This window comes from Salvelinus namaycush, chromosome 18 (assembly GCF_016432855.1).
Source record: "Salvelinus namaycush isolate Seneca chromosome 18, SaNama_1.0, whole genome shotgun sequence".
Taxonomy (NCBI): domain Eukaryota; kingdom Metazoa; phylum Chordata; class Actinopteri; order Salmoniformes; family Salmonidae; genus Salvelinus; species Salvelinus namaycush.
This window is the reverse complement of record NC_052324.1, coordinates 1,591,024-1,609,024: the sequence shown is the minus strand read 5'-3', so window position 1 is coordinate 1,609,024 and position 18,001 is coordinate 1,591,024. Positions and strand designations below refer to the sequence as shown.

Genomic DNA, 18,001 nt, shown 5'->3' with positions numbered 1-18,001 from the left:
TATCAATAACTTTATCAATCAAATCAATGACCTAAAATGAAAATGTCAAGATCATATTTAGCGAAACACATTCTTCTAATTCATCCGAGGGCACATGCAGTGTAGCCACAGTGCAGTGCAACCTGAGGTGGCTGTTTTCCAGCTCTCCCTTGTTAATCTACCAATGAGTTTATGTTTTAAGGTACAATTAGTAATTTCAACATTCTGACCCTGACACTTTTGTTTGTAAAATGAGGAATGGGGAAACTGCTCGACAATTGCTAAGCTGATATTCTTGAAAATTATAGGTATATATTTTAGCCTCGCCAGCCCTATGGCAATCATTAATTTAACAATTTAACAGCAGAAACTATTACAGACTGCGCCTTTAAGAAGCAGTTCGTTCAATCCCCCGCCCTCTCCAAAGACAGCAGAAAGCGTTTGACGTGGCATAGAGGCCGGAGATGACATAGTTGAACATCACCGCAGCTAGCCTGCTACGTCTTGCTATTCAAGTATAGCCTACTGTAAGTAACGATAGGTTTGCAGAATAGGTGAGCGACACGAACGACCAAGACCGTCTGCTCTAAAACATGAATCTCCTCAACGTTCTGCAATCAGAGGAAATGATGTGGTTCTTCATGTTCGTCAGCTTCCTTAACTGTGTGTCCGCCTATGATGTAGATCTGAAGAAACTGGATGGTCTGGCAAAAGCGAAGGTGGAGGTAGGCTTGAGTAAGAATATTAACGTAATTGCAATTAGATTCGTAAACAAAGCCACTTCAAGTAGCCTAAGATAACAAGAATGAATAAGAAGCAGGCTTTTATAAACATATTTGTCGATATAATTATGGATCATGTTTTGGTATTATTGGATACACGTATAGATCAATACATTTTGATTCGTATTGAGGGAAATATTGGGTAGCCCTAACTGTTGCCATATGTGCGCATGCGTAGGTTTTTGGGAGGAGGAAAATGAATGAATGGAAGTTTAAACCCTCCTCGCATCTGCTCCTATGGGTGTCTATCCATGTTATTGGCTTTTGATCAAACATTTTGGTAAATAAAATTAAGTGCAATAGTGATTCTACTGCACATTATACTATTCTAATGGGTTGAGACTCATGGGCATTTATAGGAGTAAATGATAGGCTATTCTCTGTAATCATTCTGTGTTACAATAGAACGCCAGTGAATTACTTCAATGTGGCTGCAAGATGAGACCTCAAATTACAGTGGACTAACAATGCCTTTTTCAGACTTTCTTCTCATTGTGAGAACATATCATCCAGGGTGCATCACACCTGCCAGGATCTTTGAGCGAAAAATGTGTTGTCAAGTTGGCATTTACCTGTGGGATATCTACCTATCAGCAGGTAGTAATGAATCTCAGAGCAGAGCTGTAAGCTTGGCCACATATCTATGTACCCATGGATGTGCAAACCACATCCCTCTCCCATGGGCTAAACAAAATATCATTACATAGGGCAGGGATCATCAACTAGATTCAACCGAGGCTTTTTTTCTTGAGCATATGGTCGTAACATCATTACAAATAATATGTAGACTGCAAATTGACCGCAAGAAGCCCAAACAGATATATTTCACTAACAATAATTAGAAACCTTTCTTACATTGTATACGATCATGTCTCTCTATAATGCGTGGGAATACTTGGGAACAGATTTCCCAAATTAAAATCACTTGGAGCATATTTAGTCGTTTATGTCCAACAATGAAAATAAAAATGCTTATTTTTTTGCTCAACCACCTGCGGAACTCTTTCTTACATAGGGCCTAGAATATAGTATAGGCCTATGGTATCTCAACTAGAGGTCGACCGATTATGATTTTTCAATGCCGATACCGATACCGATTATTGGAGGACAAAAAAAGCCGATACCGATTAACTATTTAAATTTTATTTTTATATATATATCATACACACACACACATTTTTGTAATAATGACAATTGCAACAATACTGAATGAACAATGAACACTTTTATTTTAACTTAATATAATACATAAATACACACACGCACACAGCTCTGAAGTGACAATGATACTGAAGAGTCTGCTTAGGAGACAAATACTCTCAACTGTTTGAATAAAAATAGAGTTTAAGTTACCTGTGATGAATGTTGAAAACAAACTTTAATTTCTATATGCAGGAAATCCTATTTTAATAATGGGCATGGTAAGAATTGACGACCAAAGTGCGAGTCATAATTCCCATGACACCTAGCAAAATCTGAAAAGCGGTTCCTTCATTTATTCCATAGGATATTTTTAGATTCACTTAAAATAAGGTCTGTGTTTCGTGTAGGCTTACATCACCGTACCAATTTTATAACTGTGTAGATATCCATAGGACAAGGTAACTCTGATCAATATTGGCTAAATATAAGCGAAGACAAAAAATTGTAGAGTGGATTTATGAAAATATGTTGACAAACGTTACCTTATCCTAGTGAGATTTACACGGGTATCAAAACGTCGAGGCGGTTTAAGCCTGCACGAAACACAGACCTTATTTGAAGTAGATCAAGACATTCTCTATGGAAGACATGAACGGTAAAATAACGAAGGAACCCCTTTCAAATTCAGCCGCAAGTTATTACAGGAATTATAACGCGTCGACTATTTTTACTCTAAACCATATACCTTTGACTAATCCGGAAACTATCACCTCGAAAACAAAACGATTTTTCCGTTCCGTATTTTATCTAACGGGTGGCATCCATGAGTCTAAATATTCCTGTTACATTGCACAACCTTCAATGTTGTCATAATTACGTAAAGTTCTGGCAAATTAGTTCGCAAAGAGCCAGGCGGCCCAAACTGTTGCATATACCCTGACTCTGCGTGCAATGAACGCAAGAGAAATGACACAATTTCACCTGGTTAATATTGCCTGCTAACCTGGATTTCTTTTAGCTAAATATGCAGGTTTAAAAATATATACTTGTGTATTGATTTTAAGAAAGGCATTGATGTTTATGGTTAAGTACACATTGGAGCAATGACAGTCATTGATTGATTGTTTTTTTATAAGCTAAGTTTAATGCTAGCTAGCAACTTACCTTAGCTTACTGCATTCGCTAACAGGCAGGCTCCTCGTGGAGTGCATTGTAATCAATGCAAGATTGGATCCCCGAGCTGACAAGGTTAAAAATCTGTCGTTCTTCCTCGTTCCTAGGCCGTCATTGAAAATAAGAATGTGTTCTTAACTGACTTGCCTAGTTAAATAAAGATTAAATAAAGGTGTAAAAAAAAAAAAAAAAAAAAAATCGGCGCCCAAGAATACCGATTTCCGATTGTTATGAAAACTTGAAATCGGCCCCGATTAATCGGCCATTCCGATTAATCGGTCGACCTCTAATCTCAACAAGAGGCAACATGTTTTTCCGACAGTGAGTGTTTCACTTGTGTCCAGATGGTGCGATAAGTCCCTTTATCTGCTGATAGTCCTGACTCCTACAGTACTAATGGGTCAGGAGGACCACCGTGGTCTGAATCATACCCAGTCAGTCACCCACTGCCCTGCTCCTGTCCTAGTGGGATTTATAACCACTATCCTGCTTAATCTTTTTCTCAGTCTTGCGGTGGATGACAGCTGAACAGGCTGAGAGAGGTAAGCACTTAAGTCGGCCTATTGTTATCAACAGTCTTCTCTGTATATGTACAGTATTATTGTTATTTTGCAATTGATGAAATGCTCAGAAATATCACTGCCTGCCCAACAAAGCAGAGTTACACTAACCATCAACTCTTCAACCCCTCAGGTCAAAGCCTTTGTGACCCAGGACATTCCTCTTTAGTATCCTTTCATTTTGGTGATAGCAGACGTGCAGAGTTGTGATAGCCGATGTGTGGTAGGTAGGTCCTCTGCCGTGATGTGGAAGTCATGCACTGGTTGACAACGTTTAACTGATTTAACCATCTCAGAATAAATAATTAACAGCCTTACTGTTTTATAAACTATGTAAGGGGCCAATCCGCAGTTGAAACAATAAGAGGTAACCTCACCACTGTTTTGGTAAAAAGCTGAGGGATGGGGCTAGAGAACTGTAACCAATCAAATGTACCCTCCATTGACCATCCATGATATCAAAATTATAGTTTTAACCATGTTTTGAGGCTAAACAGTGTTTGTTTACAAACATTGGAGTAAAACAAGCTTTGATTTTGGGTTCTGATGGGGTACGACAGTTGAACTAAGCTAATTTATTTCAGTTATACTCTTGAAGAATCAATGGTGGATATATAATTGATGGTGGATATATAATTGATTTATAAGTCCAAAAATGAATGTAGCAACTGCCCCTTTGATGTTGTGCAACCAAATGGAGTAACGAGAACAGTTACACAGCAGCTAAACTTACTACACATTTGTACTCGTCATCTGACCAAGTAATTGAAAGCTATTTCTGCAGACAGAAGCCTAATAAATAAATAAATAAATAAATATATATATATATATGCTGATAGCCATAAAGAAAGCCATACCTTTACCCTGCAGATAGCTTTCTGTCCTGAAGCAGTCACAGCTCCAGCATGTAAGACTGTCCTGAAGTGATCTCATAACTGAAGTGCTTCATGCATTTCCCTGTCATGTATGGAGGCTGGAGCACAAAGTCCAAGCTGTTCATGACCATACTTCCCCACTAGCTGGTGTCATGGCAGACAGCAGGCAGGGGCACTGGTGCGTGTGTAACCGATATGAAATGGCTAGTTAGTTAGCGGTGGTGCGCGCTAATAGCGTTTCAATCGGTGACGTCACTCGCTCTGAGACCTGAAGTAGTTGTTCCCCTTGCTCTGCAAGGTCCGCGGCTTTTGTGGCGCGATGGGTAACGATGCTTCGTGGGTGTCAGTTGTTGATGTGTGCAGAGGGTCCCTGGTTCGAGCCCAGATAGGGGCGAGGAGAGGGAAGGAAGCTATACTGTTACACGTGGAGGAAGTCGTCCTGGCCTGGGGTGCCAGACACCTGTCAACTGTGTGCGGGCACTCTGTTTGCATTGCATTTCCTTGTTTGCCTGTTTGTAACCCTTGACTCATGCCATCCCAGCCATAACCTGGTAATGAAGCACATCCCTGGGGCTGACCCCGAGCTTGTCCTCCTCAACCACTACTACGAAGAGCTGGACGTAAGTGAGCTGCTGAAACAGACTTTTACTGTACCTTTAACACATCTCTGGTGTTAATGATTTACTGTAGGTTCTCACTAGTGCACTATAATGGTTAATGAAGGATTGGTCATAAACGTTGCAGGCTTACTTATCTAGAGATGTAAAGGGTGGGCCTACTACTGCACAGAAATGGTATGACAAACTCATCTGTGCATGCTACAGCTTGTGGAAGAATAGAGAGCTCTTGTGAGGATAGGCATCTCACCTAAATGTATATGCCCTGTTCAGCGGATTGCCCTGTCTGACATGACCCGCTCTGAGATCAACGAGCTGCTGGAGAAGTTGGGCTTCTACAAGAAGGCTCAGCCTGAGGACCAGGTCCCAGAGGAGTTCCGCTTCTCCCCTGCCAAGGACAGCCCCTTCAAAGCAACTCCCTCCTCCTCTTCTTCAGCCCCCGCAGACAACGCTTCCTCAGATTCTGACGCAGAGGCCAAGCACTCTGACCTGTAATCCTCACAGCAGTAAAGAGTCTGCAGTCTGTGTGGACCTGGACAGACAGGGTTACTCTCCTCCAGTGCTGGTCCATGACCAGTTTATTTCTGTAGCTTAAACAATTTTTTGGGATCAGAACACGGGACAAGCAGATCCTGGTTCAGCACTTGGGGTAACTGTCTCTCTGTAACATCAGAAAAGGTTACACAATTTTTATCTTCCGTTTGTCCATTTATTTCAGGTGATGTGTATGATTTACCACTAGGTGTCAAGTGTCTTAATGAGTCTCTCCTCTGATAATCTCTCTCGTGTGTCTAATGACTTCCTGTCCGCTGTGGAACTGAATGACGTCCTTGGCTGTAAAATCTCCTGATTGGCTTGGGGCCGATGCAACGTGTCCTGGTGGGTAGGGCTTAGGCACACAAGGGGATTCAAGTGATGGGATGACAATTGTAAAACAATAAAAAGTTTAACTTTCAATATTTTTGTATGTGCCATTTGTAGAATGTCCATCTTAAAATCAAACTCCCATTGCACACACACAGGAAAAAAAATAAGTGTTAGAGTAGAAGACACACTATCTTAAATTGGTTTAATTGTTAATTCACATTCATTGTGGTGTACAGAAACATGAATTGACTGTGTCCAAGCATGTATGTACAGGATTAACTAGTTTGTGGAAACTTTCTGGTTGCGGAATATTAAACTGTCGTAACCATATTTTATCTTAACTCTGCATTGTTGGAAAAGGACCCATAAGTAAGCATTTCATTGTTAGTCGACACCTGTTTACAAAATGTAACAAAATTAGATTTAGTACATTTCTCTAGTCTCAAATTACAGAGAAAGTGAATTAAATCAAAACCAGTTCTAAAACCAACCGCAGTCTTAAAATTATTGATAAAGAAACCATAAAACATTTTTAGCTAGAATTCAGAAAATGTACATTCAGCCTTTATCATTAATAATCTCCTGTTCACCTGTCTGTCATAATCAACTGAGCCGAAAGCCAGCTTTCATTGGGCCCAAGAATTTAGAGAAGGGAAGTTGGCTGGTTCCTCAAGGTTCCGGCCTTTCTAGGGAGTTTTTCCTAGCCACCGTGCTTTTACACCCGCATTACTTTGGGTTTTAGGCTGGGTTTCTGTACAGCACTTTGACATCAGTTGATGTATGGGCTTTATAAATACATTTGATTGGTTGGCCTCCAACAAATGTTTATTTAACCAGGCAAGTCAGTTAAGAACAAATTCTTATTTATAATGACGGCTAAACCCGGATGACGCTGGGCCAATTGTGCGCTGCCCTATGGGACTCACAATCACGGCTCGTTGTGATACAGCCTGGAATCAAATCAGGGTCTGTAGCGACACCTCTAGAGCTGAGAAGCAGTGCCTTGCGCCACTCGAGAGCCCACAAATACTGACATTACCATAACAACCTATAGATGGACTCATGAAACAAAACTTCAAAGCATATGGTACGACCACCAACAAAAATGTTACCCAAGCATAATTAAAGAGCCCACAAAAAGAGCTGTGTGTTGCTGGCAGTGTGAATGCGACAACCCCATGCCAAGTTTTTTTTTAGACCTCAATGTAGCGAACTGAGGCAAGGACAAGGAGGAAAGAGATGTGATAATCTAGAAACACCAATGTGTGATTTTACCTGTCTGAGAGGCACTTGGAAACTACTTTTCAACACTGGTGTTTCTCCACAGACCAAAATTATGTAAATATTCTGAGTGGTGTAAATACACAATTATAGTTTCACAACATGGCTATTACAACCTAGTCTGGCTTCAACCTCAGTGGGTCTGTAGATTGATATCGGTTTTGCGCAGCATAGGGCTGCATCACCTTCAGTTGGTCGGCAGAACCCGGAAGCATACGGTTTTCAGGGGAAAAGCAGAGGAGGCAAAGCCTGAACCAGATGCTTCTGGTTTCTGCAGAACCTGCTCAGGCGTTTCTTTACACCTGCTACGTTAGGGCTGCATAGACGGATCCACCAATTTCATAATGCCAGCTACTGAATAACATCGGGCGGCAGCTAGCCTAGTGGTTAGAGTAAGGATGGGCAACTCCATTCCTTGGGAGCCTGATTGGTTTCACACTTTTGCTTCAGCAAACACACCGGACTCCAATAATCAACTAATCATGATCTTCAGTTTAGAATGCAGTTAGTTTAATGAGCTGTGTTTGATAGGGGTGGAGAAAAAGTGACACCACTCCGGCCCCTGAGGACTAGAGTTTCCCATCCCTGGGTTAGTGTTGCGCTTGTAACCGAAAGGTCGCTAGTTCAAATCCTCGAGCCAACAAGGTGAAGAATCTGTCTGTGCCTTTGAGCAAGGCATTTAATCCTAATTGGTCTAGTGTCCAGACCCTGGTTGTGATCCCACTTTCTCGAGGATGTCTCAGGGAGAGTTGTGATATGCAAAAAATAATCGAATTCACACATGCGTATTAATAAATACTTGTACGTGTGTGTAATAGAATAAATATAAGCACCCACCAAATAATAATTAACATCCCTCCATACAAAGCACTATTTAAAACAATTCAAATAGATGTGTTTAGCAACACCTTTAACAGTACGAGAGTGGGGACTGAAGGAATATTAACAATGCCTCATATCATACTTGTTTTCTTCATCATCGCCAACAGCTTGAGTAACATCTTGCAATTGTCACAGAAAACAAAAACATTTAGGCATTAATGTGGGTGAGGGAATACAGTAAAATTCCTATTTTTCTCATGTACATTTCATGTAGGGTTTTGTTGGTAGTTTATCTTCAGACTTCCAAACCATGTATAGAACTGCCTTATGACTGATAGGCTGTACAACTAAATATCAGTATAAAATAAAAATATCAATTAAAGCTTAAAGATTCTCTATTAAACTTTGGAATTCTCTTTCTGGAAGATGGGAAGGTTCGCACAGCCTAAACAAATGCGTCCAGAGGAAGGGAATTTATCTGTCTGACATGCCACCACCATCAACAAAGATAATCATAAGACAGATGCCAACACCTACACAAACACACTCCCCACCACGTTGGCCATCAGATGTGCAAATCAGTAACACCCCTCATTGAGTCGGGCTGCTGTCTTTTGGGACATGGGTGGTGTTCAGGACCAGAGCTTAGGAGGAGAGGAGGGGTGCGATGGGGGAAGATACACAGTGAGCAGATCAGAGGTTGGTGCCCTGGAGTTTGGCGAGTTTCATCTCGTGCCTGCGCAGGTGATTGACCAGTGACTGCACATAGGTGAACACACACTTGGAGTCAGGCTTCCTCCCCATGATCATCATGTCCTCTACCTCCAACAGGGGCATACAGTTGGCACATTCCCTAGGGGACGGAGACATATGGTGAGACAGAGAAAGGGAAAGAGGGAGCAGTGGGGAGATGGAGAAAGAGATGAACAGAGTGATGGTAAGGATAAAATATGTTCTCTCCACAAACACTGCTCTCATAACAGCTTTTTTATCCACCCAAACTAACCAGATACGAGGGAGCCCCTCTAAAAAGCATTAGTTTCAAAAAAGCATTCTAGGCATACTTTTAGGAGATGTACAGAGATCATTCCAAACATATTTTGCCATTAGCTAAACAAAATAATCTATGTGCAATGCATGCATATAACCACAGGGTGGCACACTTTAAAAACTACTCATCACTGACAGTACTGCAGCTGACTGACTGTTAAAATAGTGCGAGCTGCCCAGCTGGGAGAGCAGGGGAGCGAGACCTCTGGGAAACAGCTGCAAGGTGGGAGACCGAGTGAGCACAACTAATAGAACAGCAGATGGTAACCTAGCCCCTCAAAGAGAGACAAATGTCAACACTGTAAAACTCTAAGTTTCCCCTTTAATGTTTTAGATTCTGAAGAGCTAAATTCAGCGATGGCTGTTATAAACTGACCAGGCTTTAAGTAGAAAAACAATTCTGAAGTCACTAAATGAGAGGAGATGATACACATGTTTCACACACCACAGGTCTGACATTTCTTTTTCCTCTCCACTTTGTTTCCAATCTCTGTTTCCACTCCAGTGTTGTGGCAGCTCCTTTTAAAGTGTGGATCTGCAGATGGGGAGTGCTGATGGCTGGCCCTCTGCCTGGCTGGAGCCTGGAGCCTGGCTCTGAGTGCAGTCACACACTCACAGTCCATGTTTGGGCCTCGGGACCCCAGCACCAGGCTCACAGGGTGTAGAAAACTGCACTCTAACCTATACCTTGACACACTCCAACACTTCATATGACTTCCTGTAGGTTAATGATCATGTTTATATTAATGGATAACTCATTGTTCTCCTCATAATATGAATAACCAGTGGAATTTCCGGTGGAACTGTTGTTGATCCTGCCATTCACCGCCCCACTCCACAACATTAACTCCTATACCCACAGTCACACACTGGGAAAATCTCAATTGGGTTTGCTCAATTCCTCGCATCCTGTCCTCTATCCTCTCCTGTTGAAAAAGGTCAAAGGTAATCGAGAATAGGAGTCGAGGAGAAGAAACCAATGTGCTTGTATAAAATGACTCCGACTAGCTCGTCATCAGGAAGATTAAGTTTACAGCAGAGGAATCGCAAAATACATGTGTAAAATGGTAAAAATAAATGTTTATAGATACAAGCATAAGTAGCGTATCGTTTTTAAATGTATGCATGCTTTTCTCCTCTGAGCAAACGGCTGATTCAAGGGGATGAGGTAGATTTCAAAACTCTTCTGTGCAGGAAACACTTCGGTACCCTCCGCCGGAGGATGCAATTTAGGAGCTAATTAAACTCCTCCCTTCACCTATTAACAAATTTAAACTCTCCTACATATGGCGACTACTTATCGGTTTCCGGGTGATGGCCGAGAGGAGGACGGAGGAGTCGAGTAAAGGATGGACTTTTCCCCAATTGAGAATCTCCCACTCACACCAATCTCCCACCCCATAAACCCCCAGCACCAGCGTGAGGTTCCTCCGTGGGCCTGTTCCCTCTCTCACCATGAGTGCATTTGGGGTCCTAGGGGTGTGACTCTAGGAGGAGTTTTTGGTTTTAACCAGGCCCTTGGTCACCAGGCCCCTGTAGAACTCCTGCAGGTACGTGTACACACACTTCCAATCCGGCTCACGCATCCGCACCATATCCTCCACGTCCAACAGCTCGGGACAATCAGCCAGCTTCCTGCACCCGCACCCCGGAGAGGGAGCAGGGGGAGAAAGGGGTGAGAAAGAAGAGGGAGGAAGAGAGAGAGACAGAAAAGGTGCAGAAAATATATAGCGAGAAGGTACAGATATAAGTCAACAGACAGAAGGAAAGGAGGAGGATGAGAGAGAGAGAAGCAGTGAGCAGCCAAACAAGAGGAATACCCAGGGTGTGGAGAGGGAGAGAGAGAAAAGACAAAAACAAACCATAACATTACATTGTCTGTGTTGACAGACATATCCATGAGTTGACGTGCTTCATGAACAACGTGACACATATGGGCGCGTACACACGCAGACACAAAATGGAAAATGAAGCGTCAGGCGACGTTTTGTTTGTTTGTTTGTTCTGTGCACTGAGACAAAAGACTTGGACATGGGGGTATAGGGACATCAACCATAGAACATTGGCTTTGTTTTGTTCAGTACAAAAACAAGAGACAAGGAAAAAACAAGAATTCTACAATCACAAAGACATGGACCACAGGGTGAACCTAGAAGAGAAACACACTGGTGGTGAGTGTGTGTTGGAGGGGTGTGTGAGAGGGGTCAGGTTGAGGCACACTGGCAGGTTGTGGGGGAGGAGGGGGTAAGGTTGGTGCCCAGGGAAAGGAGTGACAGTGCAGCAGAGTGACAAAGAGGGGGTTGTGGGGGTAGCTAGGAGGAACACGTGTTTGACAAATCTGGTGGTTACGTCATCATGGTCGTAACAGGTGAACTCAGCAGACACTGGTGGGTGATAGGGCAAAGGTTGACAGTACATGACCTCATCAAAAGACGAGGTGACAGAGATAGAGTGAGGAAGAGGAGATGGAGAGATGAAAGGAGAGGGGTCTGGGAGGCAGTCAGTCGAGTGCTCTTCCTGTACTGTAGTAACCTGGTGGTTGTTGGGAAGGGGTCAGTCTCAGGAGTTTCCTGGTTTAGTTCAGGGTTGGTGGATGGAGGGTCACGTCACACAGCGGTTACTGAGGAGAGCATCTCTGAGAGGAGAGAGTGGATGGAGAGTGGAGGTTTAGAGGTACAGGACATAGTAGTAGTAGATCCAGAAGCTGACTTGATTGACCTGAGAGAGAGAGGAAGGATACAACTGAGCAGTGGGCCCAGGCCCATCACAACCCTCTCACTGTAGGCCCTTTGACACACAGTGAGTTGAGTAAAACAGGTGAATCTGATGCATCCAAAAGGCTGAATTCTGTGGATGCACATTCTCTTCCTCCCTCAGGCAGACAGTCTTACTACTGTACGTGGATGGGTAGTTAGGTGGTAGCAAGGCTAAGAGAGGGTGGTGAGAACCCAGAGGTCCTGTACTGCTGAGCCTGAGGAATCCATAGACTGGCAGCTCAGTGTTGATCTTACAGAGGTCAAACAAACATACCCAATAGAGGGATCAAATCTGTTCCGAGAAAGAGGAGTGTGTTGGTTTTGGGCAGAGAAAGGCGAGGGAAGTAGTTTGTCTTTGGGTTCTCAAGATGTGTGACTGATTTTGAGTTCAAATGGGTGGGCAAAGAGTTGGTTAGACAGCTACAGTGGATCTACTTCCCCAAAAACAGAGCCTTGGGGTGGTCAGACGATTGATGGTCTTGGGGACGGAGGAAGTTTAGAAGATGGTGCACTCAGATCCTGGTCCATTCTGCTGTAAATGGCCACGGGGCAACGCCAAGAGTGAAGCTTCCATTTACCCCAGGTCTGAAGTTCTGATTAAATGTTATACTCCAAGACATGACATTCAGTACATCTGAGCGTATGCATGACGTACACTTTACAAGTGTAAGTATTTGTGTATGTGTGTACTCACTCTGCAGTGCTGAAGGCCACCTCAAAGTTGTGTCTGCGGTTGGCAGGGGTGAGAGAGGAGTAGTCAAAGGCCTCTGGGAAGAAGTTATGCACGAGGGCACAGAACGCCATGCCATCACTCCAACTGGACGAGAAGTTCTGGATGTCCACATTCTGCAGGGGGTAAGAGAGGGGGAGAGAAATTATTCAATCACAAAGCATGAGCCAATGGTCACCCAACAGACTTCAGAGTATGTGAGAGAACACAGCATTGCTGACAGAGAACACATGGCAGAATGTTTTGCATGCAGTAGAGGGGTTATATAAAAGACCCAACCCTCATTCCAGGATGAACTAAAGTGTGAATGCCTCAGATCTTTGAGTAGACTGGACACTCAGGACGGTGCCATTGTGGGTTGGCTCACCTGGTATGAGCGGGTCTTGGCGCGGCACCAGTCCAGGAGCATCTGTTTGATGGAGTTGGCATTGGGCACCACGCAGCTAGCCGAGCGCTGGACTGTGTTCACCTTGGCAACTGCTTTATTTCCTGGCCTGAAGGGGGATTGGTTTATGCTAGTATTGACGTTTTCTCCTTCTTTACTATTCTTAGTTATTTATATCCTTACCCTCCGCTCTCCTTGTCCAGTTTCTCGATCATGGCTTTGCGGGACTGTGCGGCAGACATCTTGGGCAGAGTCTGGGCTCTCATCAGCTCCTTGCGCTTCTCTGCCTGCCGGCGCTCCGCAGCACGGGACGCCGAGTCGTCCTCGCGGTCAAACACACTGATGGATGGAAGAAGGGAGGAAGAGAGAATGGGTAAATTACCATTCAACACAATGTCAGTTAATCCTATAGGGGTTGCTGAGAAGGAGGGTTAAGACACAGAATTCAATAGAACACAGTATTATATTGTATCGCTATGGGTTCAGTGCTCACCTGCCCACTTTCCTGGTGGAGCTGCTGCTGGAGGTAGAGGAGGAGCAGCTGTAGGACTTGGACTGAACTATCCCCACTAGAAAACACAGGGAGGTGGTGGTGAGACCACACAACACCATATATGGATAAAAACAGTGATAGTAATCAAATGATGACGATGATGAAAATGCTGATTTAAATTAGTAGGAGGCAGATGTGCTGACTCACCGTCTGTTTTCTTCGTATAACTGGCCTCCATGATGGTGCTGTGAGCTGTCCTGCTGCCATCACCTAGACACACAAACATAGAAACACATTTGAAGTATTTCATCTGACTTGAGAAGATCATGCACGGTTAAATACGAGATAGTGTAGTGCCTAAAATATGTCAGCCATGTTGTCAGCCTAATACATGGTGTATGATTGGCTTACCAGACTTGGCAAAGCGGTTTGTCTTGGTGACTTGGCTGAGGGTGGAGCCATCAGCTGACATCTCCACCTTCCTCATCACCACCTCTCCAGCTCCTCCTTCTCCCATACGACCCTTCTGAGTATGCTCCGCTCTCTGCTGCCGAAGCTCCGCAAGACGAAACTCCCGCTCCTTTTCTCTCTGGTCTGAGATAGATGGGAGGGAGAAGGTCAGTGGAAAAAGAGGGAGCGGAAGGCACTCAAGATGACCGCCTCTCTCTGCTACAAAGCTAGAGGTACATTTCAACATTCTTTCAAAAGTACCATCAAAAGCCTATGAACACAGACAGCCACCCAGAGGTGAAAGCCAAACACAACCAACCCCAGGCTGTGCTGTGGTGGAGCACATGCTGGACAAACATATCAAAGTGCAAACAAAGACTCTGAACGTCACGTCAGACCACTGAGGCACTGGCATAGAAAGGCTACTAAACGCTGTCCAACACACTGATACCATAACACCAGTACTGACCCGATGCCTCGGGGGTTCTAGCAGTCTTAACTGTCCATTTACCTTCCTAAGCACCAGACCCACCGAATAACTCATTATCACTTTACTATATTCCTCAGGTCTCTCATTTACGGGCTAGGGTTAAGGGCAATACAGGGATGAACTGGCTGGTTAGCTACTGAGCCCAAGGAACATTCTCTGACACAGAGTTCTAAGTCCTTTCTGGAGTATCAAAGAACAGTCAGCAGCACTATGCACCCAGCCAGCCATTATGTGGAACAACATGAGGTGTGTTTGCCCTGTGGCAGTGACATCATGGCAAACATCATGACTCATGCGTTTTAACAAATGTATAAGCATATCCCTCATTGTCCACCATACAGGCTCCTCATGTCCTTGGTTTCTGCTGGTCAGTTCATGATCAATGTGTATCACTGAGAAAACTCAATGATGAGCTTCAAGCACAATAACAGCACTTGTAGGACAGTATTGTTGACAATGAGGGGATACAACCAAGTGGGACATTGACAAATGACAAAAAGAGATGCATACTGTATTAATATAATCCACACAAACACACAGGACGTTCCTACCTATTTCCTCTTGAGTACATCCCAGTTCGGCCTCTGAGAGCAGGATGCGAAAATAAGAGCAGAAAATAAGAGGATGGAAATAGCGAAAGATGAGGCAGGTATATAATGCACACTAGGTTTGATGAAGGTCATCTACCAGCAGAGACCCAGCAGTTAAAATAATGATAAAGGGAAGACAACGATGGAGAAAAGACAAGACGGCAAAAAATATGCAGAAATAACAAAGAAATGGATAAGGTAGAATGAAAAAAAGCAGTGAATGAAGAAATGAGGTTGAGGCATAGAGTGGTCAAGTAATTAGAGAGCGAGAGATTGAGAAAGAGCAAGGTGCTAGAAGTTGCAGAGGGGGAATGGACAGGAGGTTGGTTAGTCTGGCTGTGGTCTCACTCTCACCTCTCTTCCTCTTACGCAGATCTCTCATGGCCTGTCGGATCATCTTCCTCTCCTCAAAGTCCTTGGACTCATCCAGCTGTGGGAAAGAACAAGACAGACGGAAGGAATGAGAGGGGTTGGTCTTCGGACAAACTCTGTCACATAGCTCCAAATACACACATACAGCACACTCATACAGTGTAGTGCACGCACACACACACAGAAATGTAAGGGTATGACCATTCCAAATGTAAATTTTCCCAGCAGACCAGATTTAACCCCTCACTAATACACATAAACACCAGATTCCAACAAATCTGGGGATTTGAGGACTAAGTGCGTGTGTGATATGAGGGGAAAGTACCATTTTATCCAGGAGCTCCTCGTCGATGGCGGCCAGCTGTTCTGCGGTCAGTTTTCTGGAGCACTCTTCGAATTTGTCCCGAGGTGGCGCAGAGAAGCCGTTGGGTACAGCAGCCGGGGGCTGACAGCAGGCCACCTGCACTGAGGGCTCCACCGCCAACACTGGCTCTGAGGCCATCTATGAGGGAATTGTTAATTATTTTCAGGTTATATAGCTTTTAAATCAGAATTGTCATCCATTTTAGAGTGAAAACCATGGCCATCTTTTAATCCTCAGCTAAGGGTCAATGTCAGTGGCAGCACAGATAAACACATACAAAAGCCCATTAGCGTTGGAGGTCAATCATACTCAAACAATTCCCCAGCTGATGAGAAACCATAGGACCAGGACACACCAAGCCAGGGGACAGACAAAAAAGGGAGGCTTCCAATCCATCAATCCCTACAGCTGTGTTTACAGAAAAGACAGAGGCTTGCTGACATTTAGGACGGAATGAGCACCGGAGGATTTCAAAAAAACTTCCTGGAATCTTCGGCGGTGGGAGGGGGAACATGTACACTTTCACACCCTCATGCCTCCCCAGGCCCTCCAGCTCCTCCCCAGGCCCTCCAGCTCCTCCCCAGGCCCTCCAGCTCCTCCCCAGGCCCTCCAGCTCCTCCCCAGGCCCTCCAGCTCTTCAGTCTTTGTCACAGAGAGTGAGGATTAGTATACAGCAGGGGCACGATATCCTGCCGAACAGTTAGCTCACCCATCACTGACCCCTTCTGACTGACACCCTCTCAGTCGGTCTAAACCAGGGGTGTCAAACTCATTCCACGGAGGGCCTAGTGTCTGCAGGTTTTTGGTTTTTCCTTTCAATAAAGCCCTAGACAACCAGGTGTGGGGAGTTCCTAACTAATTAGTGATGTTAATTCATCAATCAAGTACAAGGGAGGAGCGAAAACCCGCAGACACTCGCCCCCCCGTGGAATGAGTTTGACACCTGTGGTCTAAACAGTACGAGGCTTCCATGAACAGAGGGCTCATGTCATGTCACAGGGGTATAGCACTACTTTGGCTATGGGCCCAGAGTGCAGCATTAATGTAAATTGTGTAGGATAGACGCCAGCTCCATTCTCCCACAGGATACATGACTATACACACTACAGCACTGTAAAAGCACAATCACATTGTCCAGAAGCAGATAGCGCACCCAGTCAGTGCTGTAACAGACAGGAGAGAGATGTAGGGTTTTTGTGTGCCTCCACTGCTGACAGGCGAAGAAAGGAGATGAGTCATGGACATAAACACAGCATAGTCTTCCATTAAGATACCACTGTCTGGCTTTTTAACAGTGTATTTTAAGGGCCATACAGCCTATAGACATCTTGAATAGATTTCCATATGGTGCCACATGCCTTCTGCAGACTACAGAGACTGGGCTCATCTGCCTCTAGACTGCTGCTTTTGTTGTAACAGAGTCCAGGTCCAGATTTAGCCCCAGACTGCTGGCAATACACTGTCCCCATCAGCTCACCCCCTCCACCCCCTCGCTCTTCTCAGAGAGTCTAGCCAAGGAGAGGGTGCCCACCCAGTGTGATCCAGGGTGGCCTCTGGTTCTGGAGGTCTGGACTGAAACTCAGGGGTCTGACCCATGGGACAGGTCCTAGTGAGACCGCAGCCACTTGACCGCAGTGGAATGTTATTGGACATGGCCCTGCCAAACAAACAAGGCCTCACTGGAAGAGAGTGGAAGAGAGTGTGGCCATGGTGGGGTTAAGGGTGAGGGAGAGGACAGATTCACTTTAAATGGTTATAGAATTCATTGTTGAATAGGGTAACAGTTATAGTGACCTAGGGAGAAATATTTTATTTTTCTCTCTAGGTGTCCCAACATGAGAATGGACCTCATATTCAGAGTGGCTGGTGTGCCTAACACTATGCCAGTGTGTAAAAGTGTCTGTAGACCCATAGGACTAGGTTATGTAAGCACTGGGGAAACAGAACTGCATATATGATGAATAATTAAACGCTGGGAAAAAAGATGGGTATTCAGTTTTCTTTAATGAGCATGAGAGTGGACATATGCTAAGGGTGTCTGGTGTGTCTAACATTATGCCATTGAGAGTGTCTGTATAGACCTACAGAACTAGGTTATGTAAGCTGGTGAGACAGAAGTGTACCTATATAGTACCTTGTTGTGGAGAGTAGGGGTCGGGTAAGGTCAGCCTCCATGCACCCAACTCATCCATCTGTGACATGGCTGAACTCAGAGAACAGCT

The 18,001-nt window shown here is 44.4% G+C and overlaps 2 protein-coding genes across 2 annotated transcripts in view; one reads left to right on the top strand and one right to left on the bottom strand.

Annotated features, from left to right (window-relative positions):
• The first annotated feature begins 416 nt into the window (after window positions 1-416).
• selenom (selenoprotein M) lies at window positions 417-6,086 on the top strand. The gene is made up of 5 exons (XM_039013062.1): window positions 417-704; window positions 3,584-3,619; window positions 3,771-3,805; window positions 5,054-5,132; window positions 5,403-6,086. The coding sequence occupies exons 1-5, from the start codon at window positions 573-575 to the stop codon at window positions 5,622-5,624; spliced, it is 504 nt and encodes a 167-aa protein (XP_038868990.1). The 5' UTR covers window positions 417-572; the 3' UTR covers window positions 5,625-6,086.
• A 1,679-nt stretch (window positions 6,087-7,765) lies between these two features.
• LOC120062999 (smoothelin-like) overlaps window positions 7,766-18,001 on the bottom strand; it is a 48,383-nt gene continuing 38,147 nt past the window's right edge. Inside the window, exons 10-18 of the mRNA XM_039013061.1 lie at window positions 15,741-15,917; window positions 15,398-15,473; window positions 13,925-14,107; window positions 13,721-13,783; window positions 13,514-13,589; window positions 13,204-13,359; window positions 13,003-13,129; window positions 12,600-12,751; window positions 7,766-8,952 (exon numbers count right to left, since the gene is read on the bottom strand). Of these exons, the coding sequence (XP_038868989.1) occupies window positions 8,793-8,952; window positions 12,600-12,751; window positions 13,003-13,129; window positions 13,204-13,359; window positions 13,514-13,589; window positions 13,721-13,783; window positions 13,925-14,107; window positions 15,398-15,473; window positions 15,741-15,917 (1,170 nt within the window). The 3' untranslated portion in view covers window positions 7,766-8,792. The remainder of the gene's footprint in view (window positions 8,953-12,599; window positions 12,752-13,002; window positions 13,130-13,203; window positions 13,360-13,513; window positions 13,590-13,720; window positions 13,784-13,924; window positions 14,108-15,397; window positions 15,474-15,740; window positions 15,918-18,001) is intronic.